At 40.5% G+C, this 22,022-nt stretch overlaps 1 protein-coding gene across 1 annotated transcript in view; it reads left to right on the top strand.

Annotated features, from left to right (window-relative positions):
- The window catches only part of WNT7A (Wnt family member 7A), a 35,361-nt gene extending 14,478 nt beyond the window's left edge, over positions 1-20,883 (top strand). Inside the window, exon 3 of the mRNA XM_026076654.1 lies at positions 20,404-20,883. Coding sequence (XP_025932439.1) covers positions 20,404-20,883 — 480 coding nt within the window. The remainder of the gene's footprint in view (positions 1-20,403) is intronic.
- The last annotated feature ends 1,139 nt before the right edge of the window (positions 20,884-22,022 follow it).

Here is a 22,022-nt window from a genome sequence, read left to right as displayed (position 1 = left end):
GAGTTATCCGCACTTGCAAGTGCCCGACCTACTAGAATTATCTGTTCTGTATAATGCCCTTAGTAACATCTGTGCTGCTCCCAAGCCTCTTCTGGGTTGTGTAGCCACACTGCATAGGATTTAACACATTTCTGCAGAGCAGCACTGCTTTCTGTAGCTGGATATAGGAGTTGCCATCTTGCTGATCAGATCTTACAGAACTAATGTAGAGCCTCTTGCTTTCTTAGCTCTCTGTTTTACCTTCCCCATTATCTGTACTCCTGTAGTATTAGTACTGACTTTAGCACTATCTTATTGTGACTTAGAAGCAAATGGGAGAAGGAAGTTAGGAACAGCAATTAATTTGTGGATACTATTTTGTTGTCACAATTATCTTTAGGCTCTAAGACATCTCCACTTAGGCACCATATGCTGGAGACAAGCATATGGTATTGAAGAAAAGCGATTTCAACCCCAAACAAAAGCTTAACCTTTCTCTTATTTAGTGCTACTGAAGTTGTCTTACAGGTCAGGTTGTTTTTTCCCTCTGCCTAGAATCCCAAATTTCTGGGTCTGACCCTCCAGTGCAAACATGGTACTTCAAAATACTAGCAAAATTAACACTGAATTCTGACCATAGCTCAAGGACTAACTATTAATTTATTATTCAAATAATCCGAGTTATCTTAGGAAAGATACTGATCTTTATCATTTGCCTTCTGGTAGCACAAAGACACTTATTAAAAAGCATGGTAGAACATCAGGGCCCACAGTGTCCTCTGCTACACAAGTTCAAATGCACTGAAATCAAAAACAGCAGAGGAGTTTAGCCCAATGGAGTCTCACCTTTGTGGAAAAGATAAACAGGCCTGAAAGGCCTGTTTATTAGGTAGGTGACAGCACTAAAAGATTCGCCCCAAATGACAGACCAGCCTGTAGAGGACTGCAAATACAGACAGAATTGACTACTCTATTAGTAAATTATTTCAAATGCAAAGCTCAAAGATGTAGACAAAAAAAGAAGTTCCCCTTGGCACTTCAGTGTATTTTTTGTCTCCATTATCACCCAGGTATGGAGCTAGGGTAGAGGAGGAGGGATATGAGTCCTGGAGCTGGCCTGTGGGAAGGCAAAACACACAGCAGCCTCCCCTGAGGACATGAGCTCCTTGTGTTTCTCACCTATATATGCACGATTTGCTGTCCTAAAAAATTATGCCTGGAAGATTCAGCTCTATGCATTGTTATCTGGGAGAACGGTGGTGTGCGCTATCTCTGGCGATCTGCCATTTCTCCAGCAGGCTCAGGAACTGTTCTGATCTAGAGATATTTCTATGCTTCTTCCTGCATCCCTTACAGAGCAAAATTACTGATCTTTGTTCGAACGAATCTCTGTTTGAAATCTTCAGGGAAAAGAAAGAGTAACATGATTGAGAAGAGGCATGTTACTCCACCAATCTGCAGAGGATGAAAAAATGATGTTTTTGCTAGAGAGATTCCTTTCAGTCTTTGCTCTTATGTGAAAGATCACAGTATTTAAGACAATTGGCAGAGGGAGGCCTATATGGGTATTTGGCAAGCTAGGTCTCTCAAAACCTAATGCTTTCACAACAAAGAGTGTCTTGTTTTAGGTGGTACTCTCCCTTTTGGAGCAATATGAATCTTATCAGCCTCCACACAATCCATTCTTGGTGGCTTCCCTCTGGGCTACAAATTCTTGTCTAGTTTTACTTGCCCATGGCTAGGTTTTTGATGATATTTATGCACCTAGGAGACAGACTGGCACCTAGTGGAGCTTCCAAAAATAAACTAGATGTTCAATTCTTATTGATTTGTTATCTTCACCTGTAGGCATCACTACACCTTTCAAAAGCCAGCCCCCTCTATTTCTTTGGTTCTTGAAAGGCTAAACTAAACTGTGTGCTGGACCCCACTCCCCTGGGCTCTCAAGGCTGAGCTATGAAAGGTCATCTAGGATGACACCAACTGCAGCAGATTCAGGATGGACTATGGTAAATCAAACATATAGTGTTATCTAGTTTTCTTCCTACAAATCCTTCCACTGGTAAATTCATCCATTCTATCTCAGAGAGCAAGAGCTGGCAGACTTTGCACTGAAGAAGGCAAGGCTGTTGGACTTACACAAGGAAGCTGAACATAGGTAGGACCTCATGGTATACACTGACATAGAGCTACCAGAAAAGTCTGATCCAGACATTTTGGAGGTCTCAGTTCAAGATCTTCCTTATGGTCTTTATAGTCTCCTTATAGACTCCCTATAGTCTCATCTTACCTACGCAGACGTTTCTCTGCTGCTTCTGGTGTCAACAACTGTCTGCTGAATCTACTGACTATGTGACTTTGTTAGAGCAATAGTATGGGCACCTGTTACCTCTTTTATAGAAGATGAAAATTGGCCATGTCAAAGATGGAGGATTTTAGAGGTTATAGGTGGAGCAGATCCATGCTATTTCCTTCTCTGAACAGCCCTTGCTAGTGTAATGCTTAAAGAATACCTGTGTGCACACCCAGTGTGCAGTGCAGAGTGCTCCCTTCGCAGCTCAGATTGTACGAGCTCTCTGCATTTCCAGCTGCTCCCATGCTGCAAAATAATGCCGCCCGTGATGACACACCGGCACACTGGCTCCTGCAGAAGGAGCACCCGGGGTGCCTCAGCTGCTGGGACAGAGTGAGTAACAGTTTTCCTTATTGTTAAAAGTCGGGGCTCTAACTCTCGCTTTGGCTTGGCCTAGCAGTTCTCCCCAGACCTCTAGGACTCATTTTTATAGACAAATGCATGACTTTGAACTTCTCAGGGTACTTGGAGGGGAAAGGGCAGAGTTGAAAAAGGAGGTTGCATGCATCCTATAAAACTGGCCCCAAGCAGCCTGAGAAGCCTCATGTCATTTGTCAAACCTTTTGGAAAGCAGCTGTTTCTGACCTCCAGAAACTGAGTTAGGGTGTCTTTCCTCTTTGAATTAGTGTTTCCTGAAGTGCTGATTCACTGCAGCAAGAAGGAAGCAGTACAGAGAGAACAGGAGAATAATTCATATTGGTTGGGTCAGAAAAGAGAGATAAAGCCTAGATTAATTTAAAGGCATAATACTGATTTGCCCTGAGAACTTCCATGTGAGGGGTTATAATTGCAAGACTGAATCTTCTGTTAGCAAATTTGTCTTCTTAAGTACAAAGTTAATTAAATTACTGAAAGTAACACAATAACGTAAGTCTGAGAGATATTTATGCTCCAGGAAATAAAACTGTTATTCTCCCAGTTAACCTGCCTCAGTAGAAAAGTAGGTATTGAAAGGTTCTATACATTTTGGCTGTAAACTCTTCATCTTGACAGCAAGGCAAGGTACATGACCAGATTGCTCTCTCCTCTCTTTTCTCTGTGACATTGAAATTCCACGAATGGCATCTTGCATCAGCGTTACATCATATTAAGTATAATGCAATATTATGAGTCATTGTTATAAATCATGTGCACAGGCTGCATTAGAAGGCTTTTGCAATTCAAGAGCACATCAAGGTGGATTTTTATTTAACATTTCTCTTTGGAAGCATACCTAACTGCACTAACTTTGCAATGTATCTTCATCCTCTGATTCAGTAGCGTTTCAGTTTTCCCTTTTGGCTCTAAAGTTCATGGGAGCGGGGCAGAACATGTCTAACAGAATTGGTGCAAATATCAAGCAAGGTTATGAGAAACCAGAAGGTGTTTCCAAAGTGGATCATGCAATGATCGTAATTAATTAACTGAAGTGTTTAGTATTTTGTCCTTTAGGGATGACTATAATAATGTTGAAGTGAAACACCAGCACTTGGAAAACATTGAGTTCAAGAGTTCTCCCAAGCTATTCTGTAAAGGCTACTTTTATGACACACTATCCCCCTTTACTTGCTAGCGTCTCTGACCTCAGAAGGGAATTCTGCCATATAGCTTTCCTGAGCGTCTTCCAGTTCTTGCATAAAGTGTGAAATCACCACACCACTGCAAGAACTTAACTATCTTCTAGAGCAGATAGATATTTCTATTTCATCAAGATATGTTTTTCCTAATGAGTCTGAATATATGAAACAGCACAGAACTCAAGCTGTTGTGGCTGAAACATTTAAAAAGTTGTGAGCAATACCTAGTACATTGTTAGAAAAGAGAAATGACCAAGGAAAAAGACTGCTGAAAAATTAAGAAGATAGAGATTTAACATTTATAATTTTTTTGAATACATGCATGAAATTCTGGAGAGTTATTAATTCTGCCTGAACTAAGTCTTAGAGCACTGTGAAAACTGCCAGCTGAATTGCCAGGCACTATGGCACTGTTTCTGCTTATGCCTGGGGCTAACCTCAGCTGCCTGCAGTGGGGAGTGAGTGCAGCTTGCATTGGAAGCTGTGCCCTCCTTGCACTGGAGCAGCCGTGCCCGAGGAAGGCTGTGGCTGTGGCCACCCCTTCACGGGACCTGGTCAGTCTAGCTCCTGGAGGAGCTCCATTTCCAGAAGATGATCAGGGATACATATTGCCTGGCAAACGTAGTGCTAGATGGGACAGTCAACGTGTCAGGAGGGTGCAGGGCCCGTATCAGGGCCAGGAGATTCTTTTCCATATATACAGACCAGCTGTAATGTGGCTCTAAGCAATCACTGCACACAGTGCGACTAGCCAAGAGTAACCAAAACCACGTACTTTTGTATTCAGCTGTCTCACAGCTCCATCAGAAAGAATGTCTCTAATGGTGCACGCGCACCAGAATAGAGCTCGCCTGTGTCTGGAGCTGCTGGAAATTACCATAGACTCCAGAGAGTCTAGGAGACCAGCTTCGAGCACAACAGAACTGGGTGAGGCTGCCCTGATACTCCTGGCACCAGCAGTAAGTGATATTATGGTATCAGCAGCACAGCCACGTGTTTCTTGGAGCTCAGAATTTAACAGTGCTCTTGAAGTTGCACTTATTATTTTCCAACAGTTTTTCACTTTTTTTTTGGCACGGCCACAGAAACGTTCCTGATTATATTTATATTCAGAAGCCTCTAGTTTTTAATGTTAAGGATGTTCTTTATAATACAAAACTGATAAATGATTCTCCTCTTTGCTGTTGGATACTAACTGCTACTGAAACAATCACAGCTGTGGTACATTCCTGATTTAGAGTAGCTTGAAGTTGGAGTTTCTCAGGAGTAACTTTCCACCTCTAGTTACAAGAGCAACTGTGAGGGATCCTGAAGAGACAAATATGCCCAGGACTAGTTGTGCTGCTTGCTTATTCAGGAGGTGGGGCATCATCTAAGGATATCAAAGCATTTGGCTATAATGTGATAAAAATCACTTGGTTATAGGAGTGGGCACTTTTCAAGGTTTCTTTCCTGACTGATACAAGACCAGGATAAGAGCTCATGCATGTCCATTCCCATAGGAAGATGGGGAGCTCAGTCTGTTGGCAGGTAGGTAGGTGCCTCTTGTTGACAGTGGCTGTAGCATTTCTGACAGACTTCAACTGTAGCTGTGTTTAGACCCCTGATAGAAGAGGTTGTTGCACAAATTAACATGGAGCTCAGCAGCAAAGATTGAGGGCAGAGCAGTGGCAGAACTGAATAAAGCAGACAGTAATGGAGATAACCATTCCAAAAACATCAGTGAAAATAATCTTTGGCCAAAGCAACACACAGCATATCCACTCACAAAGCTATAGCAGTCTCAACAAATGACTGCTCCACTGCTAAAATGTCACGTAACATCTGGAAAATCTGGTGCTAGATGCACCAAATATCCCTATGCAGAATGTCCTAATAGCTGCCTTGCTTAATCAAGCAGTGTAGTATCTTGCCTAGATTAAACTTGGCAGAGGGAGAAGGGTAAGTGATGTACGCATGTGGCCCATGCCTTGCTGTGACCAGAAAGCAGTAAGTAAAAAAACCTTGTGACTAATTTCAAATTATTGTGGCTGTAAGGTACGGGCAAAGAGAAGGGATGTCCACCCGCAGAGCTGAGTCCGGTTACAGCATGTTATCCCAGGTAATCCCAGTCCCATCACAGCCTGCAGTCCCTGGGTATCACAGCTCCTGCTCGGAGCACCTCCTTGAGCCTCAAGGCCTGGCACCACAGCTGTAGTTCAAGGCAATTAGAAAAGGAGCACTAGATCTGGCAAAGAGATTTTCTAGCAACTTCTTCACCACACCTTTGCTGGGGTGAGGGGGCAGGTGGATTTCCAGAAGGTGCCAAGCACTGACTTTGGAGCAAGCCCAGTTCTCTGAATGGGAAAACTCACACTGAGGTCAGTGGGAACACTGGACAAAGCTGAGCGCTTCCAAAATCGCACCCCTGCTGCATGTTTGCGGTGCACAACAAGACTCTGCTGGGCAATTTCCCAGGTGTGAAAAAAAATACACATCCTGCGCACTCTTACAGTGTTTCGTTTGTATTTGAAAGTATCGAGGTTCTATTTTATGGCTTTCCTACTTACTGTAGATAATAGTCTTAAAACAAGACCAAACTTGACAGACAAGCCCTGCATCTTCTCAACAGCCCAGAGTAAAGATAAAGGGAACATTAATGTTATTCTAAATTATGAGAGGGAATTGGACTGCACAAGAGCTGTAATCCGCAAGAATGAGTTTTCATTCCACTTGTCCTCCACTTTCAGCTAATCAAAAATTGTGATACACGGTCCTACTTGTATTTTGGCTTTCAACTCCCTCTTATATCTTATGTGGTTGAAAACTGAATTCCTGATTTACGCTGAAGATTAGGGAATGATAAATGCTATCACTTACCTGCAGTCGCAATTTTAGAGGATTCTGGCATTACGAGCAAAACATGCATTTCATGTATATGATTACTAGAGCTGACAATCTGTCATGCTGCTGACAAAGATAGCTGAGACTGAGGGCCAGGGTCTGTTAATAAATAACAAAGATCTCAAATTCCAAATTTAATATCATGCACCCTTTATAACTGAAATAATCAGATGCTTGCTGTAATGATTAATTTGCTCAGCAAAGCCACTGGCTGAGTCTCACACTTTCGGATATTTTCTAATTTAATTCAGTCTTTCTCTTGGACAGTGAGCAACATTCCCCACAGTGCATACACCTGTCATTCAGTAATCATAGGGGACCATCATCTAGACAAAAACAGTAGCTGTATAAGTTATTCAGTTCTCCCTAAAAAACTCCCACCCTTTTTTGCCCATTTGGATGAGACCCTTAGTAGCATCTTCAGTGGCTCTCTTGTGCTGCAGAACAAAAGTCCTCATTTCTAAAAAAACATTACTAGTTTGAGACAAATGCTATTACCACAAAGCATAAGCAAATACTTGCTATGTTTGTGTATCATAAACCTTATGCTGATCATATAATAAAAGTCATAAGAAAGAGAAAACATAGCATCTAATAACCTTAACTTTGACCTATAATAATGGCTTTTTTTTGTCCTGTATTATTTCTATTGATCTATGTTTTCTGATATTTTACTGAGAAATTAATTTTCTTTTTGCTTATTTTTGGAGGCATGTCTTCATTTTAATTATTCACTTACTTAAGCAAAAGAGAAATGAAATCAGAATCCATAATTTTTGAGCTCTGTGCCTAAATTTAGGCCTAAGTCACTGCAATATTTTCAAAAATAGCTGATGAACACAGATCTTCCCCTGTATTTACCAGATGACATTCATCACACTTCAAATTTAGGTTTCCAAACACTGATTTATTATATAAAACTAGACACTTCCCTTTGGATATTTTAGCAATTAAAACCAACAGAAGACAGGTATTGGCCAAGTTAGCAGGAAACTAATGGTTTGGTCTGGCTATTCAGTAAGACTATTTTTAATACACAGTGAGAATTTATACTACACATAAAGTTTACACTGAATTAAACTATAGCTCTTGCTCTGTACAGTCTCATTCATTACCTATCTGATGAAGTATAGCCATTCATTATGCAACTCTAGGTGTGTGTGGTTAAATCTCTGCTACCGTATTGTGTCAACAGGGACAGGACTTGGGACCTTCTGCACTTGAAACACAAATCTCTGGAGATTGAACTGAAGGTATCTTTAGGAGCATTTCCAAGAGCCTTGCAATGACGAGTCAGTAACGTGAACTCACTTATTTAGTTGGGCTATGCAGAGACTTTTGGAACAATGCATAACAGGAGTTTTGCTAAAGCTGAAAGTTAAACCAACGTTTGGTCCAAATACTATATTAGATACTTGGTGGCAGAAAGCTCTGAAGTTATGAAGCTCTGAATTCTCACTGAAAGCAATATGCAGTAGCATTTGGTGTGCAAGAGGAACAGACCTTTGCTTTAACAGAAATAATTTCCAGGTATTTTCAAGTAAACAGTACAAAAAAAAATTGATTAGGCAAAACAAAGATCAATCTTTTAGTCCAAGGATGCAAACAAGGCCTGTTTTGTTATTGAAAGAGTGTGATATGGGTCTGTAAAAGGATAAGGGTTTCAGGTAATTGCAGATAGGATGCTTAACTTTGCATCGCCAATTAGTGCCAAATGACACAAGTATTAATTTGCATTAATACTAGCAGAAAACCATCAGAACTGGTTATTGAAATGACCTTGAGACTGCTGGTACTTAAAAGTACCTAACAGACTACATTTGATCCACTAGGACAGACAGACAGACAGACAGAAACTCTTAGTATCCACAAACTCTAAATGAGATCTAAGCCAACATTTATTGCTAGAACTCTAGGATCTCTTTGCAGCGTCAACTGGTGGCCAACTAAGGGAATTAGCCTTGCCTTAAGCACATTAGGTCTTACACTAAATATAAGACCACACACAATTATGAGTACAACCATGTAACCTGTAAGAACAGCTATGTCCAGTCTGAAGAGCGAGCTGACAAAGAAGAATTATATGTGTCAATATGGTGCACCCTAAATGAGAACTTCTGCTAATATATGATCTCTCATCTTTAAGAGGAGAGCTACACCTATTACCTAAAGTACCTGTTAGAATCAAAAGAAGAAAATCTAATAAGCCAGGTAAGGAACACAGAAATCCAAAGAGGTATGCTTAGACCGCATTCGGCATCATGCTCAAAATTAGGAAATTCCACGTTCTTCTGTATAGGAGAAAATTTTAATTGACAACAGGCCAGAAGATCCCTGTTAAAATTCTTGGCCTAGATATGAGCATGCTAATCTTGGCAGCTATTAGGTTACAGAGATAGGCTCTGCTGGTAGGATCTTATCTCTGATAAGCTATAAGAAGCTATACGAAAACATGGAAGCATGGATCTATTGTCTCAACTGCAACTGGAGGTGGAAAAGTCTTATGTATAAAACTTTATTTGAAAGTCATCTTTGTGGAAGAACTATTCCCACAACAATAACACAGTCAACAAATCAAAATCATGTTATTTTATAATAATTTGAATATTTTGAATTGTAAACACAAAGTGTATGGAAAGATATTCACAAAGAACAGTAAGTTAATTTTATCTAGTTTCTGCCTTACGATAACTAAGATAATTGCATACTGTTTAGTTGGAGGAATCATGTGAAGTTGCTCTTAAAACAACAAGCACAGCTATCACTTCCGTGAGAAGCTGTCACTTGAAGTGCTGGCACGGTTATATCCCATCCAGGGTGCAGCCACCTTTGGTGATGGCCTTGAAGCTCATGTCACCTCTGCAGAATAGTGTGACTAAAGGGAAGGGAAGTGAGTTTAAGATGCCTCGGGTGCTCTTTCCTACTGAATAGATGGTAGGTCAGCAGAGCAGGCAAGGGATACACCTCTAATGGTAATTTAACAAGTTGAGAAATGTATGTTAAATGTTAGGATTGAAGCTTAAAGATGTCTCTCTGTGAATCAAACATGAAGATACCTAGTGCTTCTTTCTTGATCAAAGGAGTTCACGAAGTTAAGCTAGGAAGTACTGGTTTTTAATAAAGGCAGTACTGAGAAATTAGTGTAGAAGCGCTTGAAATCACCTGGAAAGCTTGATGGAAAGGAAAAAGCCCATCCATTGTCTACTAAAAATGCTATCTTGGAGAATTAAATTTATGTATGCTTTTAAGCATGAGAAATATGCTTTGCATAGTATTATTTGTTGAGTACCTAAGGGTTAACTATCATAACGTGGTATGTAGCTAAATGAACCTATAATTAACTGTGTATGGCTATTGGTTAAAAATGTTTGGAACCAATATGAAGTGATACTATTTTGCAACTAACATTCTTGCCAGTGCCTGGCTTTATTAGTTTAGCACAAGAGGTGTTTTCTGATGAGTTGTCTGGAACGAGTTAGACTGTTCTTTTGGTTTCTATCATTCTTTGGAAACTTTTTTCTCACAGCTTAAGCATTTGTCAAAATGCTCTACCTGGTTGCTCCCAGTTCTTTACTATACAATGCCAGCACCACCTCATTTGAGCGCTTGACTGCTAGTGGAGAGGGTTACACGGAAGATGAAATTTTGTGGGAATGAGTCAGTTCTGTACCAATCCCCGCTTTGTGTACATTAGCTGTGATGAGGACGGAGTCCAGTTGTGTCATTTCCTGTTTTCCCTACCTTTTTACCACAGCAGTGCAGTGTGACTCAGACACCATGATACAGCCCCAAACGGTGGGTAGCAGCGACATCACTACCCGGCAGAGCAAGGCTGCAACAGAACCTGAACGCCCCCACGCTTAACTCACTCTGTTCTCAAACGCAGGAGCGTACATAAGCTTCATTTCATCTTAACTGGGAGGACCTCCCATTACTTCAGAAACAGGATATGAACTGTATGAAACTAAAATATGAACTATAGGCACAATTTCTTTATTAGAAAAAAAAAAGCTTCCCGTCCTACATTTTAATGGCAGCCTGATGCACTGACATTTAGAAGCACAGAGTTTGTATGAACATCACAGACCAAAGATCAAACACAGTGGACGTGGGGTGTTGGAAAGATTATATTAACCTTGAAGAGGCCCAGGTCTGCAGACATCTCCCAGCCAAGATTTCACTGACTTCACTAACCTCTGATCTGTACGTTGACTGTAGGACTGAGCTCCTAGGCTGAAGCAGGGATTAGGGAAGATGGCATTTTAAACAGAGGACAGTCATCATCTTTCTAATTCATGGTAAAATACTACACAGGTCACTATTTTATAGAGGCCTGTTTTAGAAGTGTCAGTATTTTGAAGTGATTTTTCGTTCATGAACAGAAGGAAGGTAGATATGACTTAAGAAGAAATGTTATGTTGATAGCATGTCCAAATCCAGAAAAATTGCTCTCTCCTTTTCTTTGCAAATTGTCTTATTGTCAGTGAACATCATGTTGTTTCTTCATTTTCAAGAATCCTTTATCACCATCTTTTTATTCACTTCTGGCATCAACATGCTATCCAATATCTTTTTGGAGAGGAAGATATGTATTGTAGGGAACTTCCATAGTGATAGGAAGGTAAAACAGATAATAAAACCAACAGCTCTGTCTATAATCTGTAACACCCCCCCCCTTCCATTCAATTTTAGCTTCACTGTACAAAGCACCCAGGTAGTCTAGGACAAGAAGACTACTCAGGATTTCACAAGCTATAATCCATCATTTCCACAGTGTCAGTTTTGCTTGAATAGCAGCAAATAATGATCCTAGGTAAATTTTTCCCTAATCTCACAATTCTTTTTCAGTCTGGGGCTAAGAAATCATACTTTTGCTTATGCAAATATAGGATATAAAATGACATATTGAATGTGTGTAAGACAATTCAGCTATTTTCCAATAATTGTGGGTGAAAGCACATTAAAGGAAACTGGGAATTTTTCTAGAAACTATTTTTTTTCTAAGCTCCTTTTTATGACTGATCTTTAAACTTCCTACATGATGACGCTTATTTGGCATTGCATTGATCCAGTCTAATCTATGTGATAACGGGTCTCCCCAGAGTTATTTTTTAAAAACAAGTAGTTTATCAAACACATGGACAGTTATGTTTTCAAACTAATTCCATTTTTTCTGTTAAAACATTTGCCTGCTTTTAAATAGAAAAATCTACAGAAACAGAATGCAAGTCAGATCAGTTTTGCAGATAGATGTACCGAGAAGGCATAGCAGCAGTAATCAATAAACTACCAAACCGACTTTAAAGTACAGAGATTTTGGAATTCACAACTTACTTAAAAAAAAGAAAAAAAAAAACCCCACACCAGCAACCCTGACCCCACAACTTATTTGCCAATAGTACAATAGGATCATATTATTTACAGTCTATTTCCTGATATAAGAACTTATCTAACCATTAATTTAGTAGCACGTCGTTGGGAAAAACTTTTATAACAGGACTTTTCTCTAACAGAAGGAAAGGTAGAGAAAAAGATTTTGTATTAGATTTTACACAGAAAACTGTCACCGACCATTTCCCTTAAGAGCGTGTGAAATTCAACCTGAAGCTCGCAGTTCCAGCTCATGAATTAATGGTTTCGTTTTACATTTTGATGACCAGAGAGAGAGAGATGAGGGTGCAGGTACTTTTTCTCTGGGGAAAACTGGAATGTGTTCAGGAGAGACATAAAAAGGCAAGGAATCCCACAGACTAGTTTGTAGCTGTGTTATCAGATATGATGGAAAGGGAGGGGGTGAGGGAGAAGAGCATACCTGGCATGAGACCCGCTCTGAGCAGGGCCTGCCCGACGTGGCGGGATGGATTTATGTGCATCATTCCGCTCAAATTCCATATCAGATTTTGCCGAGCTATTAACATCGGGAGTTGCCACATCGTGCCCACTATCTCTGCAAGCAGTATCTTGATGAAGATAAATAAAAACTTAAGAACCTTATTTGACTTTCGGGGGCCATGATTAGATTTGCAGAGAAAAATATTGAGTAAGGAGCAAGCTTGATACAGACTCTGAGACACATACACGGAATCCACTTTCGCAGCTACGTTTGCGAAGCTGACTGGGTTTTGGCAGAAGCTTATCCTATAAGCAGCTGCACCGGGCTATAAGGTTTTCTCCTGGGAAGAACCCCCCAGTGACAGCAAGCTGAGGTATTATGACACTTTGTTTTATTATGCATAGTGATTCCTACAGTCTGAAGAAGGCGAGGGCCATGCCTGGTGGTTTGATGAGAAGAGCGTTATTAAACAGTGTGAGAATCTGTCTTGTTTAATCTCCTTTTTTACAACAGTGATGTCCTTTCTATCCCATGTCCAAATATTCTTCAAAATTAATAATTATGAAAGCATCCTATAATGTTTATTTTCTACTGCTGTTTGTTTTTTGGTCCAAGAAGGGGTGAAAAACTGATTTAGTACATGATAAGTCATTATGAAGGTTAAGAGAACTATAAGAAAAATATGCAGGAGAAAATATTCTTTCTGCATTCCTCTCAGCTTTTACTGATATTGCTCTCAGACTTCTCTGTTCATTCGCTATTCTGCACAGTGCTGGTTGTTGAATGAAAGGTACTAGGACTTTTGTCCTCTAATTTAAATGATGTAACTTACCCGTGGAAAAAGAACATCTCATTCAGTGTGCCTGTGCTACAACAGCACACAAGTAGTGTGACTGAAAAAAGCTACACTAATAATTTTTTCTTTACTCATTTTATACATTGTGGAAATAGAAGCTGCATTTGGAGAAAAACTGCTGCATATGGTTGACTTCTTTATAATGCCCAAGTAAAGGGCAACTGATACGTCAGGAAAAAAAGGTGTAAAAATAATTGGGAAACTATATAAAATATATATAAGAAATGTAAGGAACCTCCTGCTGTGAGGCAGCAGAGATAGTAATAGTATACAAAAGAGTAAACTTATGAGAGAGAAAAATGTGTGAAATTCTCATTTTTAAGGGGAACATGAGTTAGAATCTGGAAGAAATGTTTTTGCTCTTTAAAACAGGATATTCATTACTGAAGATAGATGCATGACTGGGTACAAATCTTATGGCTACTGTTCTCATAGCAAGAGATGTTTCTGGCTTTTGTCACATTCTCCTGGCTGTGCTGAGAATTACTCCTCAGCCTGGCATCTCACTTGGTTTCCTTTAGAAATCTTCTATTCTTTGGAAGATGCAATGGTGATATGATCAACGAGGGTGATGTACTGAGCTGATTTCCGAGCCATTTTTTATTTGAAACAGAAAATTTCTTGTCATGTTTGTTTCTTGCTTTCTTGTAATGATAAAAATGGTAGTGGTGGCATTGGAGTAGTGGTAGTCCTGGTGGTATCCTAGTGGTACTGTTATTTCTGGGAAGGTTATAGCAAGGTTCACAAGAACAGTCAGGGATCACAGTGTTCAGTGTAAGGCATTTGTTAGATACTGACTTCAGATTTTATTCTTTTGCACAGATTTACTAATAAAAAAGATGAGCAAAATTATCATTTGACTGTGCTTAATAAGGTCCTCATGATATTTTCAAACTGAAATATGAAAGACTGGAGTGAATCACTGTTAATATGCGACACGATCAGTTCCAAACTCATCTGCAGTTAGTTTGCCATAAGATATCAATGCAAAATGTGTTATGTGTCTACAGACCACATATTGCAATAGCTCTGTTAAAATAGTTAGTGGACATCCACTGATGGGAAGTATTATTTTCTGCTTAGATATGTCTTTGCTAACTTTAGGCTTCCATTCTGGTACTTTTCAAATATTCTGTTTCTCATACTTCTTAAAGATTTCATAGGGCATATATTTAAAGCAGCATTTCTTCTTTCATGCTCTCTCATGTTCATTTTTGTTTTCAAATCACAAAACATCAAGTATTACTTCTACTCTGGTATTAAGGAAATCCTACAAGGAAGTTACTGAAGCGATAGCACCATTTTGAGGTTACTGTCACACTTGAATAAAACAAGTGGCAGAGTCATGTGCAAGGCATTTTAATTACACAGAGATAGTTATTTTACTGCTTGTCAAAATGTATATATCCACTGCCCTTTTCAATGTCTCCCTCCAGACCTCACAGTCAGGTGCATTGGCTATGATTTGGTTTCCAAATAAGTTAATTTGTTGAAAGACTAAACATGATGTAGCTTTATTACATTAGCTTAAAACAGTATTTTTACTTGATTAATCCTTTTTTGAAAAAAAAAAAAGGATCTCTCATGCTATTCCTGAAGTTCGAGGGGCTTTGTCTTACAGTTACGATTGCTTTTGTGAAGGTAACATAAATCATAAACCATCATCTACCACAAGCTGAAAGGGGCAGGTTTGCATCCGCCCAAAGGCCTCTTCAGCACAACAGAAATGTAGTGACCACGCTCCAAGCCCTGGCAGGTTCTCCTCTGGAGTGAGAAATTCACACTGTTTTTTGCCAGTGTTTGTGTTTTCTTTGACCTATATAGTAAAGGTACATCTACAAGTACTTGTAGGAGACAGGTATTTCCTGACCCACATGATGTCAGACAAAACAAGGAAAGATTATGGCTCTGGTGGGATAGGAATCCGTGTCTGTTGTCTCACTGATTACATCTTCCTCGCATGCAGTTTGGAGTCTGAATTATTTCTGATGATGCAATATGGGTTCTTGACCTCGGGCCCTGTTATACTGATGACATATTAACGCTGAATCATCGGCACTATAGACTGAAGAGGCAGCATTTAGTTTCTACGGGAAATCCTGCTGGTGAAGGAGAACGCACTGGAGGTGCGACGGTCCAGTGCATTTCATGCTCTAAGACCTGCCGGGTAACTTTGACATTGCATGTTTAGTGTTCTGGTGACCGAGGCAGGGCGGGGCGATATCTATCTCCATGTGACTTGGTGGGTATGGTCATAGGCTACCATGTTAGAGAAACCCAGCTGGGCGAAAGCATTTGTGGAGGTTAGCCATACCTAGAAGAAGCGAGCCAAGGGAAGTACAGAGCTCTGACTAACTTTGGCAAAAGAGCTGACAAAACCTACCAACCCTTCTGGCCACACCAGCCACATAACGACGTCTCCATTTGCCTGAGAGCTACAGCGCCTGTGCCGCACATCCCACCGCCGAGGGAGGGCACGCTCTGGATGCGGTCTGTGGGCAGGAGGTGGCAGCGGCTCGTACAGCAACGCCCTCCACTGCAGAATTGCACCCGCCAGCGCCTGCTGTCACCTCGCTGGGAAACTAGACACGTCAGCTCAGCAGGCCACCGCCAGGGTCCTGCTAGCACGCGTCCCTTGCTCAGCCCAGCCCGCTGGAGGGCCATCGTGCCCGCACCAGCTACATGCAGCTCATAAGCTGTTAGCAAGGTTCCCCAGAGCTAAAGCTTGCCACCCTCACATGACGCACCCTGCGCATTTTCTGCAAAACTAAAAGCAAAGAAGAAACATGTTAAGTTCCTTATGGCAGTGCCCAAAGGTACTATATCTGAAGATAACATCATTAGAGAGAGCCAGCGCAAGTTCTCTTCAGACAAACTATTTCCCAGAGGCTAATGGCAAAGGGGAGAGAGAGAGAAAAACAAGTACTGACAGTTTGCTGTAGGAACTCAAAGAAAAAGTGGACAAAGCTAAAAGAACTCAAGCTCTTTGTTAGCATTTAATCCAGTTCAGAGCATTCACTGGTGCATACAGATTTACTTTCCATGGCTGACGGAGCTGGGTATGGTCATTTGGTAAGAAACAGAGGAGCTAGGATTTCAATTTTGTGCCCTTCAGACTCCTATGTTTTAGGAAAAATTGGTCTATAACACATATTAGGTTTTAATCTAATGTAAAAGATATGAGCTGCTGGCTAAAACCTTCAAAGAAACAAATCCTGATCTCTAAAGGTGAAGATTTTTTTCTGTTTTTAACACAGAAAAAGTTATTAAGGGGTAGAATGCTTCTTTTGGCTCATAGAAACCAAAGGTGAGGCGCAGGCCTCCTGTCCCTACCCAGAGAATCCCCTATTTTGTTTTCTTCCTTCCCCTTTCAACTCCTGTCTTGAATTTATAAAGTCATCGATTTAACAGAGCCTACTGGAGTAATATAACAATATTAACATACCACCATACACATATTTTAATGTGAGACAAATAGTCCAAGCACCTGATATCACACTACAATAAAACTATCAAATCGCCATTGCAGACCTTTTCTTTGCAGAAGATAGATGGTTCAGATTACATGTAGCCTATTTTCTAAAGGCTATAGGAATCAATCTCTGGCTGAATTTGCAAAACACCACACTGGAAGACAGCAGCAGGGAGGGAGGATATACAAGCAGAACCAGTGAAAGCATTTGTGAGCAAAAGGTAGAAAAGCCTTTATATATATATATAAAGACAGAAATGGAAAGGAAAATTCAATTGCAGAGTACAGTGGACTAAATTGGGCAGATGTGTTAGAGTGATTTTAGCTCAATGGATCAGAAATGCTCCCCCAGCTAGAAAAAGAAAAAGAAGAAAAAGAAAGGAAAAAAAAGAAAAAGAAAAAAAGGGAGGGTTAGCCAGTAAGTCTTAGACACAAAAAATTGAGAACAATAAATGTGGCACAGCATTAAAAGACAAAAGTCCTTCTCACCCCTTCATCTCCTAGCCACACATCTCCGAGAATTTGTTATCTTCTAAAAAGGACCCCTACGACCTGGGCTCAACAAGTATTGCCCAAACTTATGTTCAGATGAAGCCAGATCTTTTTAGCCTAACTGCTTGTGCCCAGCCTTAGCTGAGACCAGAAAACCTGAAAGCTGGTTCTGGTTGGCACCGTGTCACCCAGAACAGAAAGATCAACACGTGACACGAGGCCTCTCCGTTGCTGCTCTAGTCCTTTGGCTTGCTCAGGTCTTTCTTAATCTGTCAGAGATCGCTGACTGTAAATGGGATGCTAATGAAATAAACCAAAAAGCAATTTAGGCTATTTAATGACACTTCAGGAAAAAAAACCCTACCTGGATAGATGACACTAAACCATGATGTGTTTTTTATTAACATTCCAAGCCAATTTGGTGAATCCTGATGGAAGGCAAGTTAGAAATATTTTGTTGCAAGTTTGAACATCATACCAGGATATAAGGCCAGCCACTTGAACAAGAGCAATGATTGAATTAGAACTGAGAAATGTATTCCTGGCTAGTTTCAAATTAAAAAGAGCTTTTAAAAAGGTACAAATGAGGCTAAAAGAATTTATGTTATTTTTCCGGTTTCTGCACTATAACTCCTTTTCCATCTCCTCATCTATCTTCTAAGCATACTACCTTATGAATGAGTGAGCAATAAAAGAAGTATGCAGTGGCAGCTGAGAGAGAAACTTGAGATAACAAGATAATGAAAAATGTAAGCCAAAGTTTGAGCAGATGTAAATCTGAATATAAAACTTTCTCACATCTGAGTTTTAGAGCAATTATTAGGCAGACAGTTTGCACCAAAATTTCATTACTAATGTAAAAACAGGAAAACAGGAATACAAATTGTGACCTAATATATCCTAAGTATATCTATCAAAATCTTGGACCTATACTTTCTATGCATTTAAAACCAGTCTTCAGACCAGATGTACTGACAGTTCATGAACTAAAATACAAATCAAGATACCTTTGAAATCCAGTTCTTCATTGAAAGAGAGCAGAGGAAGAACAACGAGTGAAAGCAAATACAAACTCTCCTAAGGTTAGGCAATAGCAATTTCCATGCCCAGCTGACATGGGAACAGCCTCAGGATCTAATAGGTAAGAGGCTGTGCAGTCTCTAAATTATTTATTTTAAGCCTTTCAAGGACTGAATGCAGTTACATTTTGTCAGCGTCAGTGCGCTACTTGCTGTCTGGACAACTGAAGATGTGCTCTAACCCCTCCCCACCCCCAATTTATGCTGAGATTTTAGACTTGAAATCCCAGAAAACATGTCTCTAGTCTTCAAGCTGGACTTGGCTCCTTCAACGCAGACTGCCAATTCCAGCAGCAGCCAGTCCATGTGCCTCTGGAAAGGCATGTGCTTGCACGGTAAGATTTCCAAAAGCCCAAAACTGAAGGGGGGGGATTTACAGTAGATACAAAGGGTTACTTACAATTTCCATATCACTGACCTCTCTCCATGCCTGCTAGGCTACCCGTGTTCAGCGCTGCGTGGATCAGCTGGGGCTTCTCAGGGCAAAAATTTATGTGGCCACTCCTTGAACCCAGATAATCCCTCTGGCTGGACTTCCCACTACTGGTATCTGCCAGGTTAAGCGGAATTTAATCAGCAAAATTATTCTGTTCTCTTTCAAGCCAATACCAGTGTGAAGTTAAGTGCTGGAAATAGATTTTTTTTTCTAGCATCAACCCAGTGTTGCTGCTAAGCGAGGTCAGCTGTAGGGCTCAGGACAGACAGCAGGAACTAAGCTGGTCTCCAGTTTTACTTGTCAAGGACTAGGTTGGTAAATAAGCAGCAGAAGAGAGATGATGAGAAGAGAGATGAGAAGTTTCAAGGGATGTAGAGGTTGAAAGGAATATGAAGCTTTCTACCTTCAGAAGAAAAGTAGTGACAACTCAGGCGCAAACATGAGAGACCCTGACAAAGAAGCAAACAAGAGACAGGGTAGAGCAAGCCATGATGATGGCATGTTTGAGAAGCTTTTACAATATTAAGGAGGTAGTAGAAATTTTTTAACAAGAATTGATGTCAAAACATGAAAGCAATTCCTCCTCTTCACGCTTATCCTTTATGCTCCAAGATAAAGCCCGTTTGCTTGCAAAGTAGCCTGGGCATTTTGTATGCTCTTTTATCCATGTGAGAGGAGGCAAAACAGCCTAGACCCTTCAGAAAACGCAAAGAACATAAGATTATGGTGTATTGAAATAATACTCAGGTTTCCAAGTTGGAGCATTAACTTGCAACATTTTGGAACAGGTGACATCTGTATGAATAAGTGATCATCTGCTCTACATTGCTGGTTAATGAGAGACCAACATGAGGATAAGAATTGAAAAATATCTGCTTGTTTACTTCTTGCACCAACTTACATCATTTTCAGGTCCCAGAACTGGAATGAAGTTTATTTTTCAATCTCAGTTTACAAAAATCAAGTTCTAGTACATATTATTGCACTTTCAAAGCATTCTGCATACGGTATTTCATGCAGGTGCCATAGCAAAGATGTGATTTTCTGCCAGTTCCTACTTTCACTGCCATATGACAAAAACTGCAAAACAGACAAATATGAAGCAGTATACAATCCTATAGCAAAGCAATGTGAAGCCAAGTTGTGGTTAATAAGGATCCCATTTTACTTTTGGTTCATAGGCTGTGAAATTGGGCAAAGTTATCTTCCCTGCTTAACTCAGAGTGCAAATGGGACTCAGTTTTACAGGCAGAACTCAGCTGGCACTGGCGAGCATTTGCTACCTGTGACAACAGTGGAGCGAGCACGCAAAATCCACAGTTTTGGTGGGAACCTGACCTGCGTGTGGTAGCGGCTCATGCTGGAGAACAGTCTAGCCTGTGGCTATCATTCAGTATGCTTCAGATAACCCTGCTTGTTTTGAATATGATCTGGTTTGTGTTAATGCATCATTCTTTGTTCTAGATTCTGGAAGAAAACATGAAGTTGGAGTGCAAGTGCCATGGGGTCTCAGGATCCTGTACCACTAAAACATGCTGGACAACTCTTCCCAAATTCCGGGAGCTGGGCTACATCCTTAAGGACAAATACAACGAAGCAGTTCAAGTTGAACCAGTGAGGGCAAGTCGTAACAAGCGTCCGACCTTCCTTAAAATAAAGAAGCCGCTTTCCTATCGCAAACCCATGGATACAGATTTAGTGTACATAGAGAAGTCTCCCAATTACTGTGAAGAAGACCCTGTCACCGGCAGCGTGGGAACGCAAGGACGGATGTGCAACAAGACAGCCCAGCAGTCCAACGGCTGCGATCTGATGTGCTGTGGTCGAGGCTATAATACACACCAGTACTCAAGAGTGTGGCAGTGCAACTGCAAATTTCATTGGTGCTGCTATGTTAAGTGTAACACGTGCAGTGAAAGAACAGAGGTGTACACCTGTAAGTGAGCACGTGGCTGGGCGGGCTGACTCTCTGCCCCCGGCCGTGAATACATTTGCACATGCGCTCAACGTACCTACGCAAGACTGTAGCAAAGACCTACTCTCCCAGAAGAAATGCTGATGAATGGATCGCTGTCTTTTCCTCTCATGTTTCATTGCTTATATGGATACGCATTTCAGACTCTTATGAAAGTCAGCCAAGAAACAAAAACAACCTCCCCCACCTCCCCCCCACCCCGAGCCACCTGACATATAAAACAGAAAAAAGATCATCTCAGCTAATCTGCACCTCTAAAGCATGAAGCATTGACTGCTTTGTGAAGAGACACCAGTCGGGAAAAAACTCTGAGCTTGCCAACTGACTCTCTTGGTTTCAGAAAAGATGGTCAAAACCTTCAGTGTATCAGGATCAGGGAGGGACAGGGGAAGCTCGCTCAGAAAGGGGCTTTGCACAGCATGGGACGGACAGTGCCCCAGTGTGAATTGCCTGCGTAAGTGTGTGGGTGATACAGATTTAGGCTTCTACACTTGTGAAAAGCTTCTGCTGGTCTTGCCCATCTTTCTACTTCATACCATTTGCTACAGCAAGAAGAACTCTTGAAGTTTTCTGTAGACACTGCTTTATCTGCCATTTTGTGTGTGTGCGTGTGTGTGCGCGTGTGTGTGCTGCAGATTTAGCACAGGGATTTGGGACATTTGGGCATAATAATAGCAATATTTAACAATTTATTCAGATAAAACTAATATTAATTTATTTAATTAAAAAGAACTCTACCAACATTTTTGGACCTATTCTGCAATTAAAGTAGGTAGCTTGCTTTCTTTGTGGAATAACTTTGTAGAAACAGCAAGGAAAAACTGGAGCTGTATATATTATTCTTTACTGGGATATTTCTACTAGTTGGACTGGCAGGATATGTTCTACAGTACTAGATGTTTAAGTACAAAAGCTGGCATCTTTATATATATGTACATACACAAACACACCTTTTTTTTTTTTTTTTTTTTTGCTGTTTGCTGCTAGTTGTCTGGAACAAAAATCAAATGGTAGGGGTTTTAAATCTCTACCAGAATTTTTTTTTCATCAATTAAAGAAAGAAGCATTAAGAAAATCCTGTTTGGAATATGTCTAGAAATAAGGAACT

The sequence above is a fragment of the Apteryx rowi genome, unplaced genomic scaffold, assembly GCF_003343035.1.
Source record: "Apteryx rowi isolate R43461 unplaced genomic scaffold, aptRow1 scaffold_111, whole genome shotgun sequence".
NCBI classification, from domain to species: domain Eukaryota; kingdom Metazoa; phylum Chordata; class Aves; order Apterygiformes; family Apterygidae; genus Apteryx; species Apteryx rowi.
Note: the sequence above shows the minus strand (reverse complement) of the source record. Positions and strands in the feature narration are given on the sequence as shown.